Below are 25,108 nucleotides of genomic sequence, written 5' to 3'. Positions count from 1 at the left end.
AGAATAACCCCCCCCCAGTCACGTCCTGACCTACTCTACCATAGAAAATAAGAGCTCTATATGGTCAAGCTGCAACACACAGACATGTACGGAGTTGTGTCAACGGACATGTATTAATCTCCATCATTATTCAACGTAGCTACACCGTGTCTGGCCGTCCTCCTGTTTGTTGTGATGCTGAGTTTGCCGACTGTCAGCTGTACGTAAACACATGGACAAATCCCTTTTCGACGCTGTGTTGTGGACAGGTAAACACTAATTGTTTCAAGCTAAGCTTAGCGAACATAAGATGGACATTCAGTGAGCTCTAAAGTGCCAGCAGTTCACTTGCATTTGCTAGTGTGAGATTAAATTCAAATACGAAAAAATACTGGTCGCATTTGTGCGAGAGTGATATACATTTAATTCTGTGTCCCATTAGTTGTATTTTCCACGTAACATTACGAGGATCACGCAACTTGAGACTGTAACTGTAATTATAATCCACGTCACAAAAAGAATTACAAAAGTATAATCAAAAGTAAATATAAACATCTTGGCATTAAATGGAGTCGGGAGTTTAGAAGACTGAGCGATGAAGAATGACAGTGTCAGGTATTAGCTATAGAGGCAATGCTTCTAAAATGCCTTTGCACAAGATTTGCGAGTTGAATCGCCAATTTGCCGCACGCGTCTGGTACTCTAAAAAGTTGGACAGGGTTGGCAGGTCTGTCAATGACTGTGCAAAGTTTCTGGATATTGGCGGAAACTGGAACACGCTGTCATACACATCAGAACATCCCAAACATGCTCTAGAGTGACATGTCTGGTGAGTATGTAGGCCATGGAAGAACTGGGACATTTTCAGCTTCTAAGAATTGTGCACAGATCCTTGCATCATGGTGCAGTGCATGATCATGCTGAAACATGAAGTGATGGCTGCAGATGAATGGCACGACAATGGGCCCTAGGATCTCGTCACGGTATCTCTGTGCATTGAAATTGCCATCGATAAAATGTAATTGTGTTCGTTGTCCGTAGCTTATGCCTCCCCATACCATAACCCCATCGCCACCATGGGGCACTCTGTACACAACGTTGACATCAACATTGGGGCCGGTTGGACGTACTGCGAAATTCTCAAAAACGATGTTGGAGGCGGCTTATGGTAGAGAACTGAACATTTAAAATCTCTGACAACAGCTCTGGTGGACATTCCTGCAGTCAGCATGCCAATTGCACGCTCCCTCAAAACTTGAGACATATGTGGCATTATGTTGTGTGACAAAATTGCACATTTTAGAGTGGCCTTTCATTGTCCCCAGCACAAGGTGCACCCGTGTAATGATCATGCTGTTTAATCAATTTCTTGATATGCCACACCCGTCAGGTGGATGGATTATCTTGGCAAAGGAGAAATGCTCCACGAACAAGGATGTAAACACATTTCTACACAATATTTTAGAGAAATATGCATTTTGTGCAGATAGAACATTTCTGGGATCTTTTATTTAATCTCTTGAAACATGGGAGCATATTTTTGTTCAGTGTTGATAAAAAGGGCATCATCATTATAGCAGAGGTTCTCTGAAGGTCATTCAGGCCTGGAGGACAGAGAGCTAGCCAGCACAGGCACTATTTTTAGAATCATTTTCGAAATTACAGTATTTTAGAAATCCCTCACTCCTCCACTCTTCCTGCATCCTCCTTCCTTCCCTGCCTCTCTGTGCCCTCTTTTTTTCAACTGCCCTCCCTTTCCTATTTCTTCCTCTCCAAGTGTCCTTCCTACCTCCTTTTCTTCCCTCCCTCACTTCCTCCATGGTGTCTGAAGAGGTAAGCTGAAGAGGTGAGCAGCAGAACTGTCTATTCAGCGAGTGAGGCAGGGCCAAATCCATTATTAATGGTGGTGAGGGGATGAGAGCTAAGAGACCCCTTGCCACCAGGGAGGCCCCTGTGTACAGAACACTCTGACAGAGCTCGTTAACAGAGCAGACAGCTGTCTGCGAGCCTTAGGCCCCTAGGGGTCAATTCCAGGACAGGATGACCATGGGCCTTATAAAGTCTTCTGCTCTATCCAGGCTAACCCAGCCCCAGATCGACCTCGTCACCACCCCCTAGGATGGAGCTCATCATATGCTGAATTCCAACTCATCCCCTAGCTAGCAAACTACCTCTAGACACTTCCTGTTGGTATGATAATGTACGATAATTGGTTGGGTGAAATTTTCACTGAATTGCTTATTTTATTTATTTATTAGTGATAGACAACAATACATGTTTAAAAAAACAAAAGAGCGTGCAGTTGTGGTTGGAAGCCCAAGGGCTTATATGAAACCACACCACTATGCATAGTCACTTTACCCCTACCTACATGTACCAATTACCATGACTAACCTGTACCCCCGCACATTGACTCAGTACCAGTACCCCCTGAAAATAGACTCGTTATTTTATTGTGTTACTTTTAATTAAATGTTTTACTTAAGTTTATTTAGTAAATATTTTTTAACTCTATTTCTTGAACTGCTGTGTTGGTTAAGGGCTTGTAAGCATTTCACGGTAAGGTCTACACCTGTTGTATTCGGCGCATGTGACAAAACATGTTATTTGCTGATTCTATTTGAATTGATCAGTAATCACATTTTTTTTATATATATATTTGTTTTGATTCAATGTGTGTGTGCATGTGAGAGTTAGGCTATATGGAGGAGATTACTGAGTAGGTTGGTTCGTCAGGCTGACTCCCAGTCTTCTCTTACACACCTATCCGATCCTTTCAGACCTACGCAAGACAAGTATAGGGAGAAGGATGGTTTCCTCTCTCAATCACATATTCGTAGCTTTGGATAAACTTACACTGGGCCACACTGTGTACATACTTAACGACATTCCCTATAGGATCTGAACTATCTCCCTGACTGATAACTACCTGAAGCAGATGGCTTATATCCTGCATTGATGTAAAATTCTACATTTCCCTTGCCCTGGAGTAGCTAGACGCATTGATACCCTCTCCATAGAACCTCTCCCTTAAATGTGTTTCCTTTGAATTGATGTGTTCCCCCCACGGGGCCCGTGGATTTCGGAGAGATGGTGTAGACTGCCTACTGTATTTATTCGCACGCACGCACACACACACATCACCAGTCTGTTTGGCAGTAGCTGTTGTTGTAGAGAATGGCTGCTGTTGTATAGGGAGGTGGGGGTGGTGTTGAGGCCCTATTCTCCCGCAGCGAAATTGGCAGCTTTGACACATCGTTGGCCGAGGCTCATCTCTTAGTTAATTATTTGTCTGCTGTATGATTGTCATCCACATTCTCATGCTCTGACTGTAAAGGAGAAAAATCTCTCTCTAAGTCCTAGTATTCCTTAAGATTCCTAGTAGTCCTAGTATTCCTTAAGATTCCTAGTAGTCCTAGTATTCCTTAAGATTCCTAGTAGTCCTAGTATTCCTTAAGATTCCTAGAAGTCCTAGTATTCCTTAAGATTCCTAGTAGTCCTAGTATTCCTTAAGATTCCTAGTAGTCCTAGTATTCCTTAAGATTCCTAGAAGTCCTAGTATTCCTTAAGATTCCTAGTAGTCCTAGTATTCCTTAAGATTCCTAGTATTCCTCGTAGTATTTCTCCAAGTAGTCCTAGTATTCCTCCAAGTAGTCCTAGTATTCCTCCAAGTAGTCATAGTATTCCTCCAAGTAGTCCTAGTATTCCTCCTAGTTGTCATAGTATTCCTCCTAGTTGTCCTAGTATTCCTCCTAGGTGTCCTAGTATTCCTCCTAGGTGTCCTAGTATTCCTCCTAGGCGTCATAGTATTCCTCATAGTAGTCTTAGTATTCCTCCTAGTAGTTCTCCTAGTATTCCTCCAAGTAGTCCTCCTATTCCTCCTAATATTCCTCCTAGTTGTTCTAGTATTCCTCCTAGTTGTCCTAGTATTCCTCCTAGTAGTCCTCCTATTCCTCCTAGTAGTCCTCCTATTCCTCCTAATATTCCTCCTAGTTGTTCTAATATTCCTCCTAGTTGTTCTAGTATTCCTCCTAGTTGTCCTAGTATTCCTCCTAGTTGTCCTAGTATTCCTCCTAGTTATCCTAGTATTCCTCCTAGCTGTCCTAGTATTCCTCCTAGTGGTCCTAGTATTCCCCCTAGTAGTCCTAGTATTCCTCGTAGTAGTCTTAGTATTCCTCCTAGTAGTTCTCCTAGTATTCTTCCTAGTATTCTTCCAAGTAGTCCTCAGTTGGTTGAGCATGGTGTTTGCAACGCCAGGGTTGTGGGTTTGATTCCCACGGGGGACCAGTATGGAGAAAGAAAAAAAAAATGAACCAAAAAAAAAAAATGTATGAAATGTATGCATTCACTACTGTAAGTCGCTCTTGATAAGAGCGTCTGCTAAATGACTAAAATGTAAATGTAGTATTCCTCCTAGTATTCCTCCTAGTAGTCACAGTAGTCCTCCTATTCCTCCTCGTAGTCCTCCTATTCCTCCTAGTATTCCTCCTAGTTGTCCTAGTATTCCTCTTAATTGTCCTAGTATTCCTCCTAGCAGTCCTAGTATTCCTCCTAGTAGTCCTATTATTCCTCCTAGCAGTCCTAGTATTCCTCCTAGCAGTCCTAGTATTCCTCCTAGCAGTCCTACTATTCCTCCTAGCAGTCCTAGTATTCCTCCTAGTAGTCATAGTATTCCTCCTAGTAGTCATAGTATTCCTCCTAGTATTCCTCCTAATCCTAGTATTCCTCCTAGTATTCTTCCTAGTAGTCCTAGTATTCCTCTTAGTAGTCACAGTAGTCCCTGTATTCCTCCTAGTAGTCCTCCTAGTATTCCTCCTAGTTTTCCTAGTATTCCTCCTAGTAGTCCTAGTTATTCCTCCTAGTCCTACTATTCCTCCTATCAGTCTTCCTAGTAGTCCTAGTACTCCTCCTAATACTCCTCTTAGTAGTCCTACTATTCCTTAGGATTCCTATTATTGCATGTATTTGTCCTAGTATTCCTGTAGATTCCTAGTATTCCTGTAGATTCCTAATAGTCCTCGTAGTATTCCTTGTAGTATTCCTACTATTCATGTAGATTCCCAGTATTCCTAGTACTTCTAGTATTCCTTCTAGTATTATTGTATATTCTTAGTAGGACCTAGTATTCCTTTAGATTCCTAGTATAACCTCCTAGTATTCCTGTAGATTCCTAGTTTTCCTCTCAGTATTCCTGAAGATCCTTGTATTCCTGTAGATTCCTAGTATTCCTCCTAGTATTCCTGTAGATTCTTAGTATTCCTCCTAGTATTCCCCTTAGTTTTTCTAGTCCTACTATTCCTGTAGATTCCTAGTATTCCTGTAGATTCGCAGTAGGACCTAGTATTCCTAGTTTTCCTGTAGATTCCTAGTATTCCCCTTCGTTTTTCTAGTCCTACTATTCCTGTAGATTCCTAGTATTCCTGTAGATTCGCAGTAGGACCTAGTATTCCTAGTTTTTCTGTAGATTCCTAGTATTCCTCTTAGTATTTCTAGTACGCCTAGTATTCCTGTAGATTCCTAGTATTCCTCCTAGTGTTCTTGTAGATTCCTAGTCGGACCTAGTATTGCTGTAGATTCCTAGTATACCTCCAGATCCTAGTAATCCTAGTATTCCTCCTAGTATTCCTGTTGATCCTAGTATTCTTCCTAGTGTTCCTGTAGATTCCAAGTATTCCTCCTAGTATTTCTGTAGATTCCTAGTTTTCCTAGTGTTCCTCCTAGTATTCCTCCTAATATTCCTGTAGAATCTTTGTATTCCTGTAGATTCCTAGTATTCCTCCTAGTACTCCTGTAGATTCCTAGTATTCCTGTAGATTCTTAGTATTCCTCCTAGTATTCCTCTTAGTATTTCTAGTACTCCTCATAGTATTCCTCATCATATTCCTCCTAGTATTCCTACTATTCCTGTAGATTCCTAGTATTCCTCCTAGTAGTCCTAGTATTTCAGTAAATTCCTAGTATTATTCCTAGTACTCTTAGTATTACTTATAGTATTCCTAGTACTTGTATTCCTGTAGATTGCTATTCTTTCTCTTAGTGTTATTGTGGATCTTGTTTGACAATCTAATGTATTATAGTAACATGACAGTTACCATTACTGTTGGGATCTCACTGCTTTTCATAATATGGAATGTATATATAGTGGACTCTTTTGTACATAGCACATAGCTAGGCCTATATACAGCTTGTTAACTGACTACCTGAGTGCCGGGTTTCGTTCAAGTGAGAAACTGATTTATGATATGTTGGGTGCATAGACGTGTGTGTGTGTGTGTGTGTGTGTGTGTGTGTGTGTGTGTGTGTGTGTGTGTGTGTGTGTGTGTGTGTGTGTGTGTGTGTGTGTGTGTGTGTGTGTGTGTGTGTGTGTGTGTGTGTGTGTGTGTGTGTGCGTGTGCGTGTGTGCGTGCGTGCATCTCTAACTTTTCCTCGTTGAAGTAGCTAAGTCAAAGCTGAAAGGGGGGTGGGGGGAGGAGGACTGTCAAGTGCAAGTGTTGGCTCAGGAGATTATTATTTTATTTTATTTTGGGGGGGGTCAAGGTGAGGAGGGGGATTATTTAAGATGCTCTTTGGTGCTTTTGGAAGATGGGCAGGGACTCTGCTCTTCTAGCTTCAGGGTGAAGCTGGTTCTGTCATTGGGGTGCCAGGAGAGAGAAGAGCTTGGACTGGGCTGAGCGGGAGTTGCAAAGAGACCAGAGGCAGGCAGAATGGAGTGCTCGGGTTGGGGTGTTGGGTTTGAGCACAGCCTGAAGGTAGGGATGGCCAGGTCCTCACAATACACAATAGACAAACATCTATGGATTGATCCAGGACCATCAGGATGGATTGATCCAGGATGGATTGATCGAGGACGGATTGATCCAGGACCATCAGGATGGATTGATCCAGGACCATCAGGATGGATTGATCCAGGACCATCAGGATGGATTGATCCAGGACCATCAGGATGGATTGATCCAGGACCATCAGGATGGATTGATCCAGGACTATAAAGAGGAAGGGGCCGGCAGTATGGATTCATCCAGGACTATCAAGAGGAGGAAGTGGCCGGCAGTATGGATTGAGGAAGAGGGGCCAGCCAGCAGTGTGCTTTGAGCCTCAGGACAGTAAGTGTTATTGACCAGGGCTCCTCCTGGGCTCCAGTTCTCTCTGCTTCCCAAATGACACCCTATTCCCTACACAGTGCACTACTTTTGGGGAATAGGGTGTTATTATACTATCCACTATATAGGGGATAGGATGTTATTTGGGACGAAGACAGTCTTTAAATAGCCACCATGTTTACTTAGCTGCTTGATGTACATCACCACTGTCTGTCTCCTCTTAACGACCTATACAAATCTAATTTGGTGCAATACTGGTAAAGTAGTCTGGCTGTATTGTATGAAATCACTACTTGGGGCTGATGTTGGGCCGTTTAGGTGATGAGAGAAATTATAGAACTTAAGCTCAGTGTGAACTATTATGGCAAATAATTTTCTTGCTCGTTAGAGGCCTGATCGGGATTTGATTCGATTTTGTGTATGGCTGCTTTTGATTTGATTGTACTGGTGACACAGTAGTGCTGCAACTTTAGAGTTCATGTGTGTAGGCCTATCTCCCAAACTGAAGTGGAACAATCTCAAGTTCATTTCCTTATGAAGATTTTTCAAGTAGTTTTTATTTAATTTTTCAGCAACACACACACACACACACACACACACACACACTGGCAGCAGAACAGTAATCATCAGATTGCCGTTTGTTTACCCTCATTAACGAGAAGGGAGACCATGTTTAATTTATATCTAATTAGTTACTTCCTGCCATCGCCAACACACTGACAGTTGCATCCTAGTCGGCTTAGTGTAGCTGTCCACTGAGGTGATGCCTCCGCCGCCCAAGAGTCCTCTTCCTCACTCCCTGTCTCTCTGGCAGGCTTATGAACCTGACAATGTTGCCTCTCAAACCCTCAAAGAATAGGATTATTCCATGATAAAAATAAAAGTAGCTGAAATGGGGAGACGGTCAAGTAGGAGAAACAGTGGACTTGGGGATTGAACCCCAATCTCCTGCAGGTAGTTGTAGGCTAAGTAACACGTACCGACAGGATGTTGTATAGGACAAGTGACACGCACCGATAGGACGTTGTATAGGACAAGAGACATGTACCGACAGGACGTTGTATAGGACAAGTGCCATGTACCGACAGGATGTTGTATAGGACAAGTGACACGTACCGACAGGACGTTGTATAGGACAAGTGACATGTACCGACAGGACGTTGTATAGGACAAGTAACATGTACCGACAGGACGTTGTATAGGACAAGTGACATGTACCGGCAGGATGTTGTATAGGCTAAGTGACATGTACCGACAGGTAGTTGTATAGGACAAGTGACACGTACCGACAGGTAGTTGTATAGGACAAGTGACATGTACCGACAGGACGTTGTATAGGACAAGTAACATGTACCGACAGGACGTTGTATAGGACAAGTGACACGTACCGACAGGTAGTTGTATAGGACAAGTGTCATGTACCGACAGGACGTTGTATAGCACAAGTGACATGTACCGACAGGATGTTGTATAGGACAAGTGACATGTACCGACAGGACGTTGTATAGGACAAGTGACATGTACCGACAGGATGTTGTATAGGACAAGTGACATGTACCGACAGGTAGTTGTATAGGACAAGTGTCATGTACCGACAGGATGTTGTATAGGACAAGTGACATGTACCGACAGGACGTTGTATAGGACAAGTGACACGTACCGACAGGATGTTGTATAGGACAAGTGACACGTACCGACAGGACGTTGTATAGGACAAGTGACATGTACCGGCAGGATGTTGTATAGGCTAAGTGACATGTACCGACAGGTAGTTGTATAGGACAAGTGACACGTACCGACAGGTAGTTGTATAGGACAAGTGACATGTACCGACAGGACGTTGTATAGGACAAGTAACATGTACCGACAGGACGTTGTATAGGACAAGTGACACGTACCGACATGTAGTTGTATAGGACAAGTGTCATGTACCGACAGGACGTTGTATAGCACAAGTGACATGTACCGACAGGATGTTGTATAGGACAAGTAACATGTACCGACAGGACGTTGTATAGGACAAGTGACACGTACCGACAGGTAGTTGTATAGGACAAGTGTCATGTACCGACAGGACGTTGTATAGCACAAGTGACATGTACCGACAGGACGTTGTATAGGACAAGTAACATGTACCGACAGGACGTTGTATAGGACAAGTGACATGTACCGACAGGACGTTGTATAGGACAAGTGACATGTACCGACAGGACGTTGTCATGACGTTGGCCTGTGGGTAAGGTTTATGACCCCCCCATAAATACCTTTCTCCCTTCCCCTCTCTTTCTGACCCTACTGAAGGACTTGAATAGCCTGTGTTAAATATAGAGAGTCTGGGAACATCAAACAAATGGGGAAAAGGAACCATATTTTGGTAATAAAACCAGTTGGAAATATGCTTGGGAACGTAATGAGTATGAATGTCAGTTCGGTTGTCATCTGAGACATTATGACTGATGACAGGACGACATAAACTGTACCTGAGAAAGTATACACCCTCTAGTTATCAGAGTAACATGGAATTGTTATGCAATTGAAATGTTTGATATTGAAATTGTTTGTTAGGAGATTAAATATAATTTTTGCTTCAAAATGAGAGAATTGGGTTTTCATAAGGAAAGTGCCCTGCTTGATCAGTGGCCCACCCCTGTGAAGAGACAGGGGTTATAAACGATGAAACACATCCTTCCCCCTCTCCACTATATAAGCCTTTGATGAAAAGATAACCACATGTTCCAGTACGTGAGGTCTGCAGCCTCTACGTTAGAAGGACACACATGTCAAGTACAGAACTAAGCCAACCTCGGCGTGAGCTTTGGTGGCGAATGGTATGAACTTTGAGCTTATTCACTACAGAAGTGATACTTCCTACCCGTTGAGTTAGCAGCGGCCGCTGTAGACGTGGGCTAGGAAAGGACGGACGACGGATCCAGTCTAACAACCAGACGAAGATACCACCACGTATCCACTTTACCACCATTGACATTCTTCCGAGGACAGGAAGATCTGTTGGCCAACCCGGCCAGCATCTACGACCAATATACCGAAGCGCAGCTCAGAGTAAATATCTATTGCATTTTCCTTTTCCAAATGGGCGGTAATTTAGTAATGCATAAGATAATGTATTTACGATAGCATAGCTGCTGTTTCTTTGTTCCTAAGTCTTCCCGCTCTTTCATTCAAGCCCAACCCCCTTTCCTTTGTGTAACCAGCCATCATACAGGTTCCGTCCACCAGGACGTTTTCTGTATGACATCATTTTATTCTGTGTATATGTAATTCTGGGTGATTAGTTTAGGTATTTAGTAAATAAATAATTAAACCCAATTTGGTATTGATGATTCAACTTGTTAGCCAGGGTTCGTGAAGATAGCCAAGAATTTTACAACTTTCATTATGAGACTGAAAATAAGATAAGGGTTAATATTGACTGCTATCGATGTAAAGTATTACTAAGTATTTTAAGAGTTTATTCGGAAGATAACGGCTCTATAAACGTTCTTCCGTGGTGCCCCGACTTTCTAGTTAATTACATTTACATGATTAGCTTAATCAGGTAATATTAATTAGAGAAAGAATTTTATAGGTTAGCATGTCATATCACTTAATCCGGCATAGCCAAAGACACGACAACGTTGTATAGGACAAGTGCCATGTACCGACAGGTAGTTGTATAGGACAAGTGACACGTACCGACAGGACGTTGTATAGGACAAGTGAAATGTACCGACAGGACGTTGTATAGGACAAGTGACACGTACCGACAGGACGTTGTATAGGACAAGTGACATGTACCGACAGGACGTTGTATAGGACAAGTGACATGTACCGACAGGTAGTTGTATAGGACAAGTGTCATGTACCGACAGGACGTTGTATAGGACAAGTGACACGTACCGACAGGACGTTGTATAGGACAAGTGACACGTACCGACAGGATGTTGTATAGGACAAGTGACATGTACCGACAGGTAGTTGTATAGGACAAGTGTCATGTACCGACAGGATGTTGTATAGGACAAGTGACACGTACCGACAGGACGTTGTATAGGACAAGTGTCATGTACCGACAGGATGTTGTATAGGACAAGTGACATGTACCGACAGGACGTTGTATAGGACAAGTGACACGTACCGACAGGATGTTGTATAGGACAAGTGACACGTACCGACAGGATGTTGTTTAGGACAAGTGACACGTACCGACAGGACGTTGTTTAGGTTAAGTGACACCTACCGGCAGGACGTTGTTTAGGCTAAGTGACACCTACCGGCAGGACGTTGTTTAGGCTAAGTGACACCTACCGGCAGGACGTTGTTTAGGCTAAGTGACACCTACCGGCAGGACGTTGTTTAGGCTAAGTGACACCTACCGGCAGGACGTTGTTTAGGCTAAGTGACACGTACCGGTGGGTGTTACCACTACACCACCACGGCTCTACACAAAATGTTCCTTTACACTTCAATTAGTTGACATAGAAACTTCTCTGTCAGCGTATATGATTGAGATAAATGTTAGGAAGCTGCACTGGTATAGGCTAACTTATCGCCCACTGTTTCTCTCCAGCTCGAGTATTGGTTGATTTTGAATTTGATATGATTGCCGGTTAGCTTTTTAAACCCCTAACTGCAGCTGGTGAAGAACACTTACACTAGGCAGTGTCCAAAAACGCTGACACTAGGCAGTGTCCAAAAACGCTGACACTAGGCAGTGTCCAAAAACGCTGACACTAGGAAGTGTCCAAAAACGCTGACACTAGGCAGTGTCCAAAAACGCTGACACTAGCCAGTGTCCAAAAACGCTGACACTAGGCAGTGTCCAAAAACGCTGACACTAGCCAGTGTCCAAAAACGCTGACACTAGGCAGTGTCCAAAAACGCTGACACTAGGCAGTGTCCAAAAACGCTGACACTAGGCAGTGTCCAAAAACGCTGACACTAGGCAGTGTCCAAAAACACTGACACTAGGCAGTGTCCAAAAACGCTGACACTAGGCAGTGTCTAAACACCGCACTACTGTTTTATGCCCTATCCCATAGAGCTCTGGTCAAAAGTAGTGCACTCTATAGAGAATAGGGTTCCATTTCCGACTTCTACTGAGCAGTTTTGGCTGATTGACAGCTCTATCTTTTGGCTCTCAGCTAAAATGCATGAGGCGTGTGGCCGGATAATTGGGCTATTAACTCTGCTCTGCATACCAGTCAATTACATGTGAATTATACCTCGCTGTTTGGCTCTGTCAGATCACAGGTGATTGGAGGGCTAATCTCTGGTCATGTGGGCGGCTGCAGGTGGTTGGGTCTTTTCCACACATCTGCTTTTTCCTGGTTTGGATGTTTTTTTTGTAGACAGATAGATTTATTGTGTTTGAGTGAGGAGGAGAATTGTCTCTGTACCAGGGATGAGCATTCTTTCTGGATCTTTCTGGTTTTGTGCTGTGAGTGAAGTAAGTTACCACTCTCACTGAACTGCTGCTGAGCACAGATAATGTATATTTTACACACAAACTGAATCATCATAAACAGAAACTGTTTTTGCTCTCTGTTACCCCTTAGAGGTAATCAATAACCCCCTTAGAGGTAATCAATAACCCCCTTAGAGGTAATCAATAACCCCCTTAGAGGTAATCTATAACCCCCTTAGAGGTAATCTATAACCCCCTTAGAGGTAATCTATAACCCCCTTAGAGGTAATCTATAACCCCCTTAGAGGTAATCAATAACCCCCTTAGAGGTAATCAATAACCCCCTTAGAGGTAATCTATAACCCCCTTAGAGGTAATCTATAACCCCCTTAGAGGTAATCTATAACCCCCTTAGAGGTAATCTATAACCCCCTTAGAGGTAATCAATAACCCCCTTAGAGGTAATCTATAACCCCCTTAGAGGTAATCAATAACCCCCTTAGAGGTAATCTATAACCCCCTTAGAGGTAATCTATAACCCCCTTAGAGGTAATAGTATTTTTTTAATTTTATTAAAATAAATATGGTTGTTGATTTCAGAGGCCCTCTCTCACTCTCTCCATCTCACATTCCTTAATTCAGTCACTATGTCTCTCATGCACACGCTCATACACATAGTTGATCAAACGAGTGAACGAGCACAGCAGTTGAACAGAGTACGATCTGTTCAGAGCTTTAGTTAGTCCCCTTACCCAACCTAGTCAACACCCCATCCCGTCCACCCTGTCCTCCCCGTCCACCCCGTCCTCTCCGTCCACCCCGTCCTCCCCGTCCACCCCGTCCTCCCCGTCCTCCCCGTCCTCCCCGTCCACCCCGTCCACCCCGTCCACCCGTCCTCCCCGTCCTCCCCGTCCTCCCCGTCCACCCCGTCCTCCCCGTCCTCCCCGTCCACCCCGTCCTCCCCGTCCACCCCGTCCACCCCGTCTTCCCCGTCCCCCGTCCTCCCGTCCATACAACAAGGTCTCAACGCCCCCCTCAGTGTGGAGCTGTGTATCGAACTGGCTCTGGAACCTCATGTTCCTAGCTGTGTGTGTGTGTGTGTGTGTGTGTGTGTGTGTGTGTGTGTGTGTGTGTGTGTGTGTGTGTGTGTGTGTGTGTGTGTGTGTGTGTGTGTGTGTGTGTGTGTGTGTGTGTGTGTGTGTGTGTGTGTGTGTGTGTGTGTGTGTGTGTGTGTGTGTGTGTGTGTCTATATATATTTGTGTATTTGTATGTGTTCTAGGGCTGGGACGATACCAGTACTCACACATACACACATACTTACACAACACACGTTCACACAACACACGCACACACTATATACGCCCATACACACACATGCGCACACGTGCATACTGATGCCACACACAGTCACACTTTCAAACTCGCCACATACACTGGTGCTACTGCTCCACATACACTGCTGCTACTGCTCCACATACACTGCTGCTACTGCTCCACATACACTGGTGCTACTGCTCCACATACACTGCTGCTACTGCTCCACATACACTGGTGCTACTGCTCCACATACACTGCTGCTACTGCTCCACATACACTGCTGCTACTGCCCCACATACACTGGTGCTACTGCTCCACATACACTGCTGCTACTGCTCCACATACACTGCTGCTACTGCTCCACATACACTGCTGCTACTGCTCCACATACACTGCTGCTACTGCTCCACATACACTGCTGCTACTGCTCCACATACACTGCTGCTACTGCTCCACATACACTGCTTCTACTGCCCCACATACACTGCTGCTACTGCCCCACATACACTGCTGCTACTGCTCCACATACACTGCTGCTACTGCTCCACATACACTGCTGCTACTGCTGTTACTGCTGCTACTGCTCCACATACACTGCTGCTACTGCTCCACATACACTGCTGCTACTGATCCACATACACTGCTGCTACTGCCCCACATGCAGTGGTTGCTCCACTAAAAGGTTTGCGATTCTGCTGCTGGACTTACAGGTAATTTGTGGTTGCGTACGGTACCCTGCGTCACCACTTCATTGCTCCAGACCAGCACAAGGGGAAGTTAAGGACTTATTATGCTTTTGGGTCCTACTGTGTCTCTAACTGACAATGAATGAGCGACATAAACCAAAATAGAATCTGATAATTGTGCACGACTTCAGTATTACTTACTAAAACTGTTGTTACACTAAGGTTTTTATTATTTTATTTTGGTTTTACTGTAGTACTGTAGGCCACTCCCGACCGGTCACGTCGTACAGCGCCTGAGTGGCACAACAGTCTAAGACACTGCATAGCAGTGTTGCTACAGATGCTGGTTCAATGCCTGTGACTGGGAGACCCATGAGATGATTGTACGTTTTTTGGTTTCTCTCTCTCTAAAAACAGAAATAAATAATTCTAAATAACAAACTGGCTTTATTTACAAATTAGTAACAATGTCTCACCTCATGTTCAAGAATGGCCTAAACCTCATGTAGCCTAGCCCAAAGGCCTATATGTTTTGGTAAGGTTTATGTCACAACTAAAGTGGACAAATAACTTCTTAAAATGTATCACATTAATCGGATTTACAATGGGTGTAGAAGATCATTTTCATGATAAAAGCATTACTTGCATAATCACATTTGCAGATTTCATAATAATGTTTTCCGCTAATGGAGCATTCACACTTATAGCCTACTACCATGTGTGCATTGCTGTGCGATTAATGTGAAGAAATAGCCTAACAGTTTATCAACATTTTAAGCTAAACCTTCTGGTCTGTTGCGTCAGCCTCATTGCGTAAAAAAAGTATCTTTGATGCTAGAGGTTGTGTTAATTTGGGATCTAACGCATCCCACAACTGTCCCAGACTATGTTTGGAATATTTATTTCTCGCACAGAATAGGTTATCTTTTGTACTATGGGGAATAGTAGATTGACATAGGCTAGTGCTTTTGCTATTCGTTAGGCCTACTCATCTTTTTGGCTGACGAAAAGTAAATGTGGACAGTTCTTCCAATATCTTCAATATACACCTCGGAATTGGATATGGACGCATGCAGTTGCGTCCCCGGAGTGTCTGTCTTCACTTGTAGCCTGTGAGAAAGACCCGATCACGTGATCGAGAGCCATTTGGCATAGCCAGATCAGGACCTAACATAAGGACAACTCAGAGTATGCTATTCTGTTCTTCTGAAATAGACTACATTTTCTTCATGTCATGTTTCTTTAAAGCTGTCTAAAATAAATTGATTTATTTGTATTTATTTTTTTATTTCACCTTTATTTAACCAGGTAGGCAAGTTGAGAACAAGTTCTCATTTACAATTGCGACCTGGTCAAGATAAAGCAAAGCAGTTCGACAACATACAACAACACAGAGTTACACATGGAGTAAAAACAAACATACAGTCAATAATACAGTAGAAAAATAAGTCTATATACAATGTGAGCAAATGAGGGGAGATAAGGGAGGTAAAGGCAAAAAGGCCATGGTGGGAAAGTAAATACAATATAGCAAGTAAAACACTGGAATGGTAGATTTGTAGTAGAAGAAAGTGAAAGTAGAATAGAAATAATGGGGTGCAAAGGAGCAAAATAAATAAATAAATACAGTAGGGGAAGAGGTAGTTGTTTGGGCTAAATTATAGATGGGCTATGTACAGGTGCAGTAATCTGTGAGCTGCTCTGACAGCTGGTGCTTAAAGCTAGTGAGGGAGATAAGTGTTTCCAGTTTCAGAGATTTATGTAGTTCGTTCCAGTCATTGGCAGCAGAGAATTGGAAGGAGAGACCGCCAAAGGAGGAATTGGCTTTGGGGGTGACCAGAGAGATATACCTGCTGGAGCGTGTGCTACAGGTGGGTGCTGCTATGGTGACCAGTGAGCAGAGATAAGGGGGGACTTTACCTAGCAGGGTCTTGTAGATGACCTGGAGCCAGTGGGTTTGGCGACGAGTATGAAGCAAGGGCCAGCCAACGAGAGCGTACAGGTCGCAGTGGTGGGTAGTATATGGGGCTTTGGTGACAAAACGGATGGCACTGTGATAGACTGCATCCAGTTTGTTGAGTAGGGTATTGGAGGCTATTTTGTAAATGACATCGCCGAAGTCGAGGATCGGTAGGATGGTCAGTTTTACGAGGGTATGTTTGGCAGCATGAGTGAAGGATGCTTTGTTGCGAAATAGGAAGCCAATTCTAGATTTAACTTTTGATCGGAGATGTTTGATGTGAGTCTGGAAGGAGAGTTTACAGTCTAACCAGACACCAAGGTATTTGTAGTTGTCCACATATTCTAAGTCAGAACCATCCAGAGTAGTGATGCTGGACAGGCGGGCAGGTGCAGGCAGCGATCAGTTGAAGAGCATGCATTTAGTTTTACTTGTATTTAAGAGCAGTTGGAGGCCACGGAAGGAGAGTTGTATGGCATTGAAGCTCGTCTGGAGGGTTGTTAACACCAGAAGTATACAGAATGGTGTCGTCTGCGTAGAGGTGGATCAGAGACTCACCAGCAGCAAGAGCGACATCATTGATGTATACAGAGAAAAGAGTTGGCCCAAGAATTGAACCCTGTGGCACCCCCATAGAGACTGCCAGAGGTCCGGACAACAGGGCCTCCGATTTGACACACTGAACTCTATCAGAGAAGTAGTTGGTGAACCAGGCGAGGCAATCATTTGAGAAACCAAGGCTATTGAGTCTGTCGAAGAGGATGTGGTGATTGACAGAGTCGAAAGCTTTGGCCAGGTCAATGAATACGGCAGCACAGTATTGTTTCTTATCAATGGAGGTTACGATATCGTTTAGGACCTTGAGCGTGGCTGAGGTGCACCCATGACCAGCTCTGAAACCAGATTGCATAGCGGAGAAGGTGCGGTGGGATTCGAAATGGTCGGTAATCTGTTTGTTGACTTGGCTTTCGAAGACCTTAGAAAGGCAGGGTAGGATAGATATAGGTCTGAAGCAGTTTGGGTCAAGAGTGTCTCCTCCTTTGAAGAGGGGGATGACAGAAGCTGCTTTCCAATCTTTGGGAATCTCAGATGACACGAAAGAGAGGTTGAACAGGCTAGTAATAGGGTTTGCAACAATTTCGGCAGATAATTTTAGAAAGAAAGGGTCCAGATTGTCTAGCCCGGCTGATTTGTAGCTGTGGTTTCAGAACATCAGGTGAATGGATTTGGGAGAAGGAGAAATGGGGAAGGCTTGGGCGAGTAGCTGTGGGGGGTGCAGTGCAGTTGACTGCGGTAGGGGTAGCCAGGTGGAAAGCATGGCCAGCCGTAGAAAAATCCTTATTGAAATTCTCAATTATAGTGGATTTATCGGTGGTGATAGAGTTTCCTATCCTCAGTGCAGTGGGCAGCTGGGAAGGTTGTGAAGGTGTAGGCTATATTAGATGGATTTATTACACTTTTTAAAATGTAGATGTTCCCTAACTGTGTTTATGTTAATTAACGGTAAATTACCATGAGACCGACAGTTATAGGCTTAACAATCACCGGCTGACAAACTTTCGTGACAGCCACAGCCCTACATGAGAGCACCAGCTGTTCTGGACGACTGTGTGATCACGCTCTCCGTAGCCGATGTGAGCAAGACCTTTAAACAGATCAACATTCACAAGGCCTCAGGGCCAGATGGATTACCAGGACGTGTACACAAAGCATGCGTGGACCAACTGGCCAGTGTCTTCACTGACATTTTCAACCTCTCCCTGACCGATTCTGTAATACCTGCATGTTTCAAGCAGATCACCATAGTCCCTGTGCCCAAGAAGTGAAGGTAACCTGCCGAAAGCCCTGATCAACGACGAGATAGCCTATAGGGACAAGGTCAGAGACCTGGCAGGTGTGGTGCCAGGACAACAACCTCTCCCCCTTATCTAGCTAGCTTGTTAGCGTTATAAAGTTAGCTTGCCTGCCTCACAGGTAATGTCTCAGTTTATCAAATGATAACTGCCTACATAAACAGCATAACATTATCTAACGTCGTTAGCTAAGTTACATCAGAGGTCATTATATTCCAGTATCTCGGATTATACTCACCACCACCGGTCGTTGCACACCAAGCTGGCATTACTGGTGCAGACTTGGGGACCGACAAACTCAAGCACCTATTCCGCTTACTAGCTAGGGTCCTTCAGTAGGGCATGCATACCATAGAACTTTGGCTGTGGAGGCATGGTCAATCCATATAGTGATCATTTGAACGTGTTGGTGGTGATGAAACAACGGCGCCCCATTCAATGAAGGGCAGCGGAGGGGCGATTTTCACGTGGAGCTTGGCAAGATGGGGCATGATTTGTTGACATAATTGTAATTCAAATCCAACCTTCATTTACTTGTGACGCACTGAGGTTCCAAACTCCGCTTTAGATAAGACTGACTTTGTGACCAAAATGATCCTATTTACACTTTGTAGTCAATTTCAGACACTAGAATAAATGTTTCAGACTCATATGCCACATATGCTATTTTCAAAGGGATTAGTTGCATTTTAGAGGCAGTCACTCTTTAAGGACTATAGTTACAGGCATCAAAGCCAGCTATTCTTTCTCCATGCTCTACCATAGTACGATAAGTGTGTTTCTCACTTGGGATGGCGTTTACAAGCATCTGACTGGGTTTCTTTTTCTTGTCCTCCTCTCTCTGTAGGTTTCCAAAAAGGTTGCCGATCTTATCCTGGAAAAACAGCCATCCTACATCAAGGTATGCTTTCTGTATTTTTTCCTTCCTCTCTTCCTCCTTTCTTTCCATTGTACGTTTTAAGTTTCACCCAGACTCAGCCTGTGTTTAAATTCTTCTTGTAAGTATATCACATTCTGTAATTTCCCTATGACTCATCTCAGCTTATTTAGGTTTGCCTTTTCTTTCAGAACACTGACTGCACACATCATAGTATGGTGATTTATATTCGCTGATTAATATCTACTGTCAATCAGTCATAACAAAGGAGGTAATGTGGAATTTAGTGGCGTTACCATGGCAACGGAATATATCCTACGACCGACTGCGTTCGCTCTATAAGTAAAACGTCTGTTCAGTACCAGCCGCTATCTCAATCTATATAAATCTTATCAGGGCCGATTGTCTGTCGTGACTGGCAGATGTGAGAGTGAGCCTGTATCCCCCTCGATAAAGAAATCACTTCCTGGGTGTTTGGATCAAAGCCACAGCCAAGGAGAGGAGGGAGAGGAGAGGAAAGTAGAGTAAGAGGAGAGAGAAAACAGAGAGGGTATCCATCCCAGGCTCCTGCTCATCTCTGATCCTTCATATGAGCTCTTTGAGATGTGTTTAAGCTATTCACAGTCGGACAGGAGACATATTTGATCAGGCGCATGGAGATTTAGACCTCTCAGGCCATGCACCACAGATTAATGGTTTAGTTAGTGTGTGGATATGTATGAGCACTGACGAGAGACTGTGGTCACATCCCAATTGGCACCCTATTCCCATGTACTTTTAACCAGAGCCCTTCAAATGGATGGATAGCCCACATAGTTAGGTTAGCAGTCAGTTGGGGTCGATTCCAGTTAAATTACGAATTGAATCGAAAATGTGTTTCATGAATAAAAAAATCACCTGTTAGTTTTCTGTGTGAATGTTTGAAGTCATGACTTGAATTGCTCGTCACATCCTGAACTGATTGAGTTGACACGGAATGGACCCCAGCCCTGGTAGCAGCTGCACTCCTCTCTAGTCTCCATATGAGGTGGCAGTGGCCATTTTGGGGCTGCTAGAGGTTTCCAGCCGAGTCACCTTTGTTGAACCCGCATCTACCCAGCTGTGATTGGCCCATTGATCCCAGCGGGCATTGTGACCCGTTGGGAGGTGACAGCATGCTTGCGTGACTATAGGTTGACTCACACTGATCTTGTGTTCTGTGTCGTGTCCCTAAAGAAATGTCACCACAGCTTGTTTCTAATTTCCTTCTCCTCTGTCTTGTCTCTTTTATCCATCCTATTCCTATTTCCTTATATAGTGGACTACTATTGTCCAGACTCCTATGAGCCCTAGCTAAAAGTAGTCCAATAAAAAGGGAATAGGCTGCCGTTTGGGACGCAGATATTGTCTCATAGAAGGAACGTTGAAATCCTAGATTCCCTCTATTGTATAGGCTACTTTGTATGCTATGTATAGCCTAGCTATGCTATAATGTTATTATATTATACACTGAGTATACTAAACATTAAGGACACCTGCTCTTTCCATGACAGACTGACCAGGTGAATCCAGGTGAAAGCTATGATCCCTTATTGATGTCACTTGTTAAATCCACTTCAATCAGTGTAGATGAAGGGGAGGAGGCAGGTTATAGAAGGATTTTTAAGCCTTGAGACAATTGAGACATGGATTGTCTATGTGTGCCATTCAGAGGGTGAATGGGGAAGACAAATAAATGTAAGTGCCTTTGCACGGGGTATGGTAGTAGGTGCCAGGCTGTAAAGGGTTAAGTGAAACCTTCACTTGAAACATCTGCTTTGGATCATTAGGTATGCAGGTTGTGATGGCGTTTAGGTGTGAAATGACATCTCTTGTACTAATGGCTTTTTGACAGTTGAAGGGTGCCATCATGAGGCTGTTTTTACTTCATAAGGGTGCATTAAGCTTGGATGGATGTCACTGATCATGTATGTCTTACACGCCAACGGGAGGGGAAAATATTTTTGGTATAAATACAAATGTTCACATTCATTTATTCAACATTCAAAATATTAATATCTCAAAACGACCCTTTTTGAATGTGTTCATTTTAAGATATTGCTTGGAACAATATACTCTACAAGTACATTACATTTCCAGAGTGGGTTCTCTGCTTATTCTGAAGGTATGATACATTTTATGAGCACCATCAACACAATAAATTGAAAAATGTATTCAAAGGTAACTCCCTCTGCTGGTGTCTTGCTGAATGTGCTATCCCAAAAGAGGGCTGAGAATGGTAAATACCTATAATATACATTTCTTTGTGTAAAATGGGTAATATCATTAAAGGTACAAGAGAGCCCACTCTGGAAGAGTATATTGTTACAAACAATATGTCTAAAAATAAGCTACATCCAAAAGGGTAGTTTTGTTGAATAAATTAATGTGAAAATGTGTATTTCAGAATCTAGACATACTCCATATTTGAGAGAACACATTAGGAGTATAATGACAGCAAGAGGAATATACAGGTCTAACAAAGGCCTAAAAATGCTTTGTGATCCAATTATAAAAAGCATGTTAAAGATTCTTCCGCCCAATGAAGTTCCTGTGTGAGAATTGCCAGAACAATCTGAGATACCAAAAATATTTTCCGCTGCATGGAATCACCCTTATAGGGTATTGTCTGTGTGCATAACCAGTGAGCGCTCAGAGTCTGTGATTTTCTGAGGAACAGCCTGTTAATGGTCAATTGATTAGGGCTTAATTGTAGTATTGATCGAGCTGATGTGGAATGTACAGTGAGGGAAAAAAGTATTTGATCCCCTGCTGATTTTGTACGTTTGCCCACTGACAAAGAAATGATCAGTCTATAATTTTAATGGTAGGTTTATTTGAACAGTGAGAGACAGAATAACAACAAAACAATCCAGAAAAACGCATGTCAAAAATGTTATAAATTGATTTGCATTTTAATGAGGGGAATAAGTATTTGACCCCCTCTCAATCAGAAAGATTTCTGGCTCCCAGGTGTCTTTTATACAGGTACAGCTTGTTACCTGTATAAAAGACACCTGTCCACAGAAGCAATCAATCAATCAGATTCCAAACTCTCCACCATGGCCAAGACCAAAGAGCTCTCCAAGGATGTCAGGGACAAGATTGTAGACCTACACATGGCTGGAATGGGCTACAAGACCATCGCCAAGCAGCTTGGTGAGAAGGTGACAACAGTTGGTGCGATTATTCGCAAATGGAAGAAACACAAAATAACTGTCAATCTCCCTCGGCCTGGGGCTCCATGCAAGATCTCACCTCGTGGAGTTGCAATGATCATGAGAACGGTGAGGAATCAGCCCAGAACTACACGGGAGGATCTTGTCAATGATCTCAAGGCAGCTGGGACCATAGTCACCAAGAAAACAATTGGTAACACACTAGGCCGTGAAGGACTGAAATCCTGCAGCGCCCGCAAGGTCCCCTTGCTCAAGAAAGCACATATACATGCCCGTCTGAAGTTTGCCAATTAACATCTGAATGATTCAGAGGAAAACTGGGTGAAAGTGTTGTGGTCAGATGAGACCAAAATGGAGCTCTTTGGCATCAACTCAGCTCGCCGTGTTTGGAGGAAGAGGAATGCTGCCTATGACCCCAAGAGACCATCCCCACCGTCAAACATGGAGGTGGAAACATTATGCTTTGGGGGTGTTTTTCTGCTAAGGGGACAGGACAACTTCACTGCATCAAAGGGACGATGGACGGGGCCATGTACCGTCAAATCTTGGGTGAGAACCTCCTTCCCTCAGCCAGGGCATTGAAAATGGGTCGTGGATGGGTATTCCAGCATGACGATGACCCAAAAACACACGGCCAAGGCAACAAAGGAGTGGCTCAAGAAGAAGCACATTAAGGCCTAGCCAGTCTACAGACCTTAATCCCATAGAAAATCTGTGGAGGGAGCTGAAGGTTCGAGTTGCCAAACGTCAGCCTCGAAACCTTAATGACTTGGAGAAGATCTGCAAAGAGGAGTGGGACAAAATCCCTCCTGAGATGTGTGCAAACCTGGTGCCAACTACAAGAAACGTCTGACGTCTGTGATTGCCAACAAGGGTTTTGTCACCAAGTACTAAGTCATGTTTTGCAGAGGGGTAAAATACTTTATTTATTTATTTATATTTTTGACATGCGTTTTTCTGGATTTCTTTGTTGTTATTCTGTCTCTCACTGTTCATATAAACCTACTTTTAAAATTATAGACTGATCATTTCTTTGTCAGTGGGCAAACTTACAAAATCAGCAGGGGATCAAAGACTTTTTTCCCCTCACTGTAAATGTTTCATTCAATGTTTTGAGCTTCAACAGAAAGCCCTGTGTGTCTATGCAGGTCAGGAGGTAAATGTGGGCCATTACTCTTACTGTCCTCTCCTCCTTCACCCACACCTGCCCCCTCCATTCTACTATACAGTATGGCTATACAGTGGAAGCTACAGTACTCTTTAGCAGCTACCTCAAGCATGGAGAATAGAATATCATGGGATATAATTGGATTGGGCAGAAGCAAATCAACTTTAGCAATCACCTTTGTGATTGCATGACTTCACTCCAACCCACTATTGTATTTAGTATTCATCCCCACCAGCATGTTCCCCTTTTTTTACTTCTCAATCCTAACACAAAGTGCTATAAATAAATAACTTTGCATCACATACTAGTGTTTGTTAGCTTCCCAGACCTACGTTGCATTTCCTCTCTGAGCTTCTCAGTGTGTGTCTGATTAAGATCAATACCGTGTGGTTCTATCAGCGCTCCTTTAAACCAACAGCCCTGGAACTACAAGCTCAGGGAAATTACATGGATGTGACAACATATCTTTCTCTTGCTGCATTCACTGCTTTAATTAAATAATGTCTTTGTTGAACTGAAATTGGTACTAGGGCTGTTGCCGTGACCGTATTACCGCCACTCTGGGGGTCACGAGTCATGAAGGCAGTCAAATTCCACATGACCGTTTAGTTACGGTAATTAGGCTTCTCCAAGCTCTGATGCTGCTGCTGGTCGTTAGTAACAAACGTAATAACTGCCTGGTACTCAGCACTCTATTGTCCCTCTAATCACTCTGACATCAATGCAAATGTCTTTGAAAATCTAATCAAACACTTCATGAGCTCATGTTGCGCAACATTTCTATAGGCTATGCAATTGTGGGAGAAAACAGAGTGATGGCCGCTAGTAAATAGGAGGATCCCATCAGCTTACAATAGGCTAGGTCTACTATATTTATTTCTCAACTTTGCTAATATTAAGCACATATTTACAACAGGAGTATGGCCTACCTGGCAGGCATGAAAATAAACCACGGGGAAAAGCGTCCATTTGCTTTTTATGTGCATAGATGACATGTATTTTTTTCCGCTGCCCCTGTTTCAAGACAGGTTCATGATAATGGTCCATTCTAAATCAAAACAAATGTCACACATACTGTATATTATTTAGTATATGTAAAGACAAGATTAAATGAAGAATAGTCTGATGGGTGACAGTATTAGCCTATCACTTGTGAATTATATATTATCACTTGTGAATGATGCCCAGCATAAGAAACAATGTTGTTTTTTTTGCGACTTGTTTCGAATCATATCAAATCAAATTGTATTTGTCACATGTGCCGAATGCAACAGGTGTAGACCTTACAGTGAAATGCTTACTTACAAGCCCTTAACCAACAACCCAGTTTCAAGAAAATCCCGAAAAAATAAGTAATTAAGGGACAGCAGTAAATAACAATATGGGCAATATGGTTGGCAGGAAGCTTGGCCCCGGTGATGTACTGTGCCGTATGCACTACCCTCTGTAGTGCCTTGCAGTCGAGGCCGAAACGTTGCCATACCAGGCAGTGATGCAACCCGTCAGGATGCTCTCGATGGTGCAGCTGTAAAACCTTTTGAGAATCTGAGGACCCATGCCAAAACTT

At 43.4% G+C, this 25,108-nt stretch overlaps 1 protein-coding gene across 2 annotated transcripts in view; it reads left to right on the top strand.

Moving 5' to 3' along the window:
- Positions 1-25,108, top strand: part of LOC106588944 (syndetin) — a 162,624-nt gene that overhangs the window by 21,449 nt on the left and 116,067 nt on the right. For both annotated transcript variants that reach the window (XM_014178519.2, XM_014178518.2), the window contains exon 5: positions 19,147-19,200. In XM_014178519.2, the coding sequence (XP_014033994.1) occupies positions 19,147-19,200 (54 nt within the window). The remainder of the gene's footprint in view (positions 1-19,146; positions 19,201-25,108) is intronic.

Source organism: Salmo salar, chromosome ssa27 (assembly GCF_905237065.1).
Source record: "Salmo salar chromosome ssa27, Ssal_v3.1, whole genome shotgun sequence".
NCBI lineage: Eukaryota > Metazoa > Chordata > Actinopteri > Salmoniformes > Salmonidae > Salmo > Salmo salar.
The sequence above is the reverse complement of the archived record's forward strand: the minus strand, read 5'-3'. Positions and strand labels throughout refer to the sequence as shown.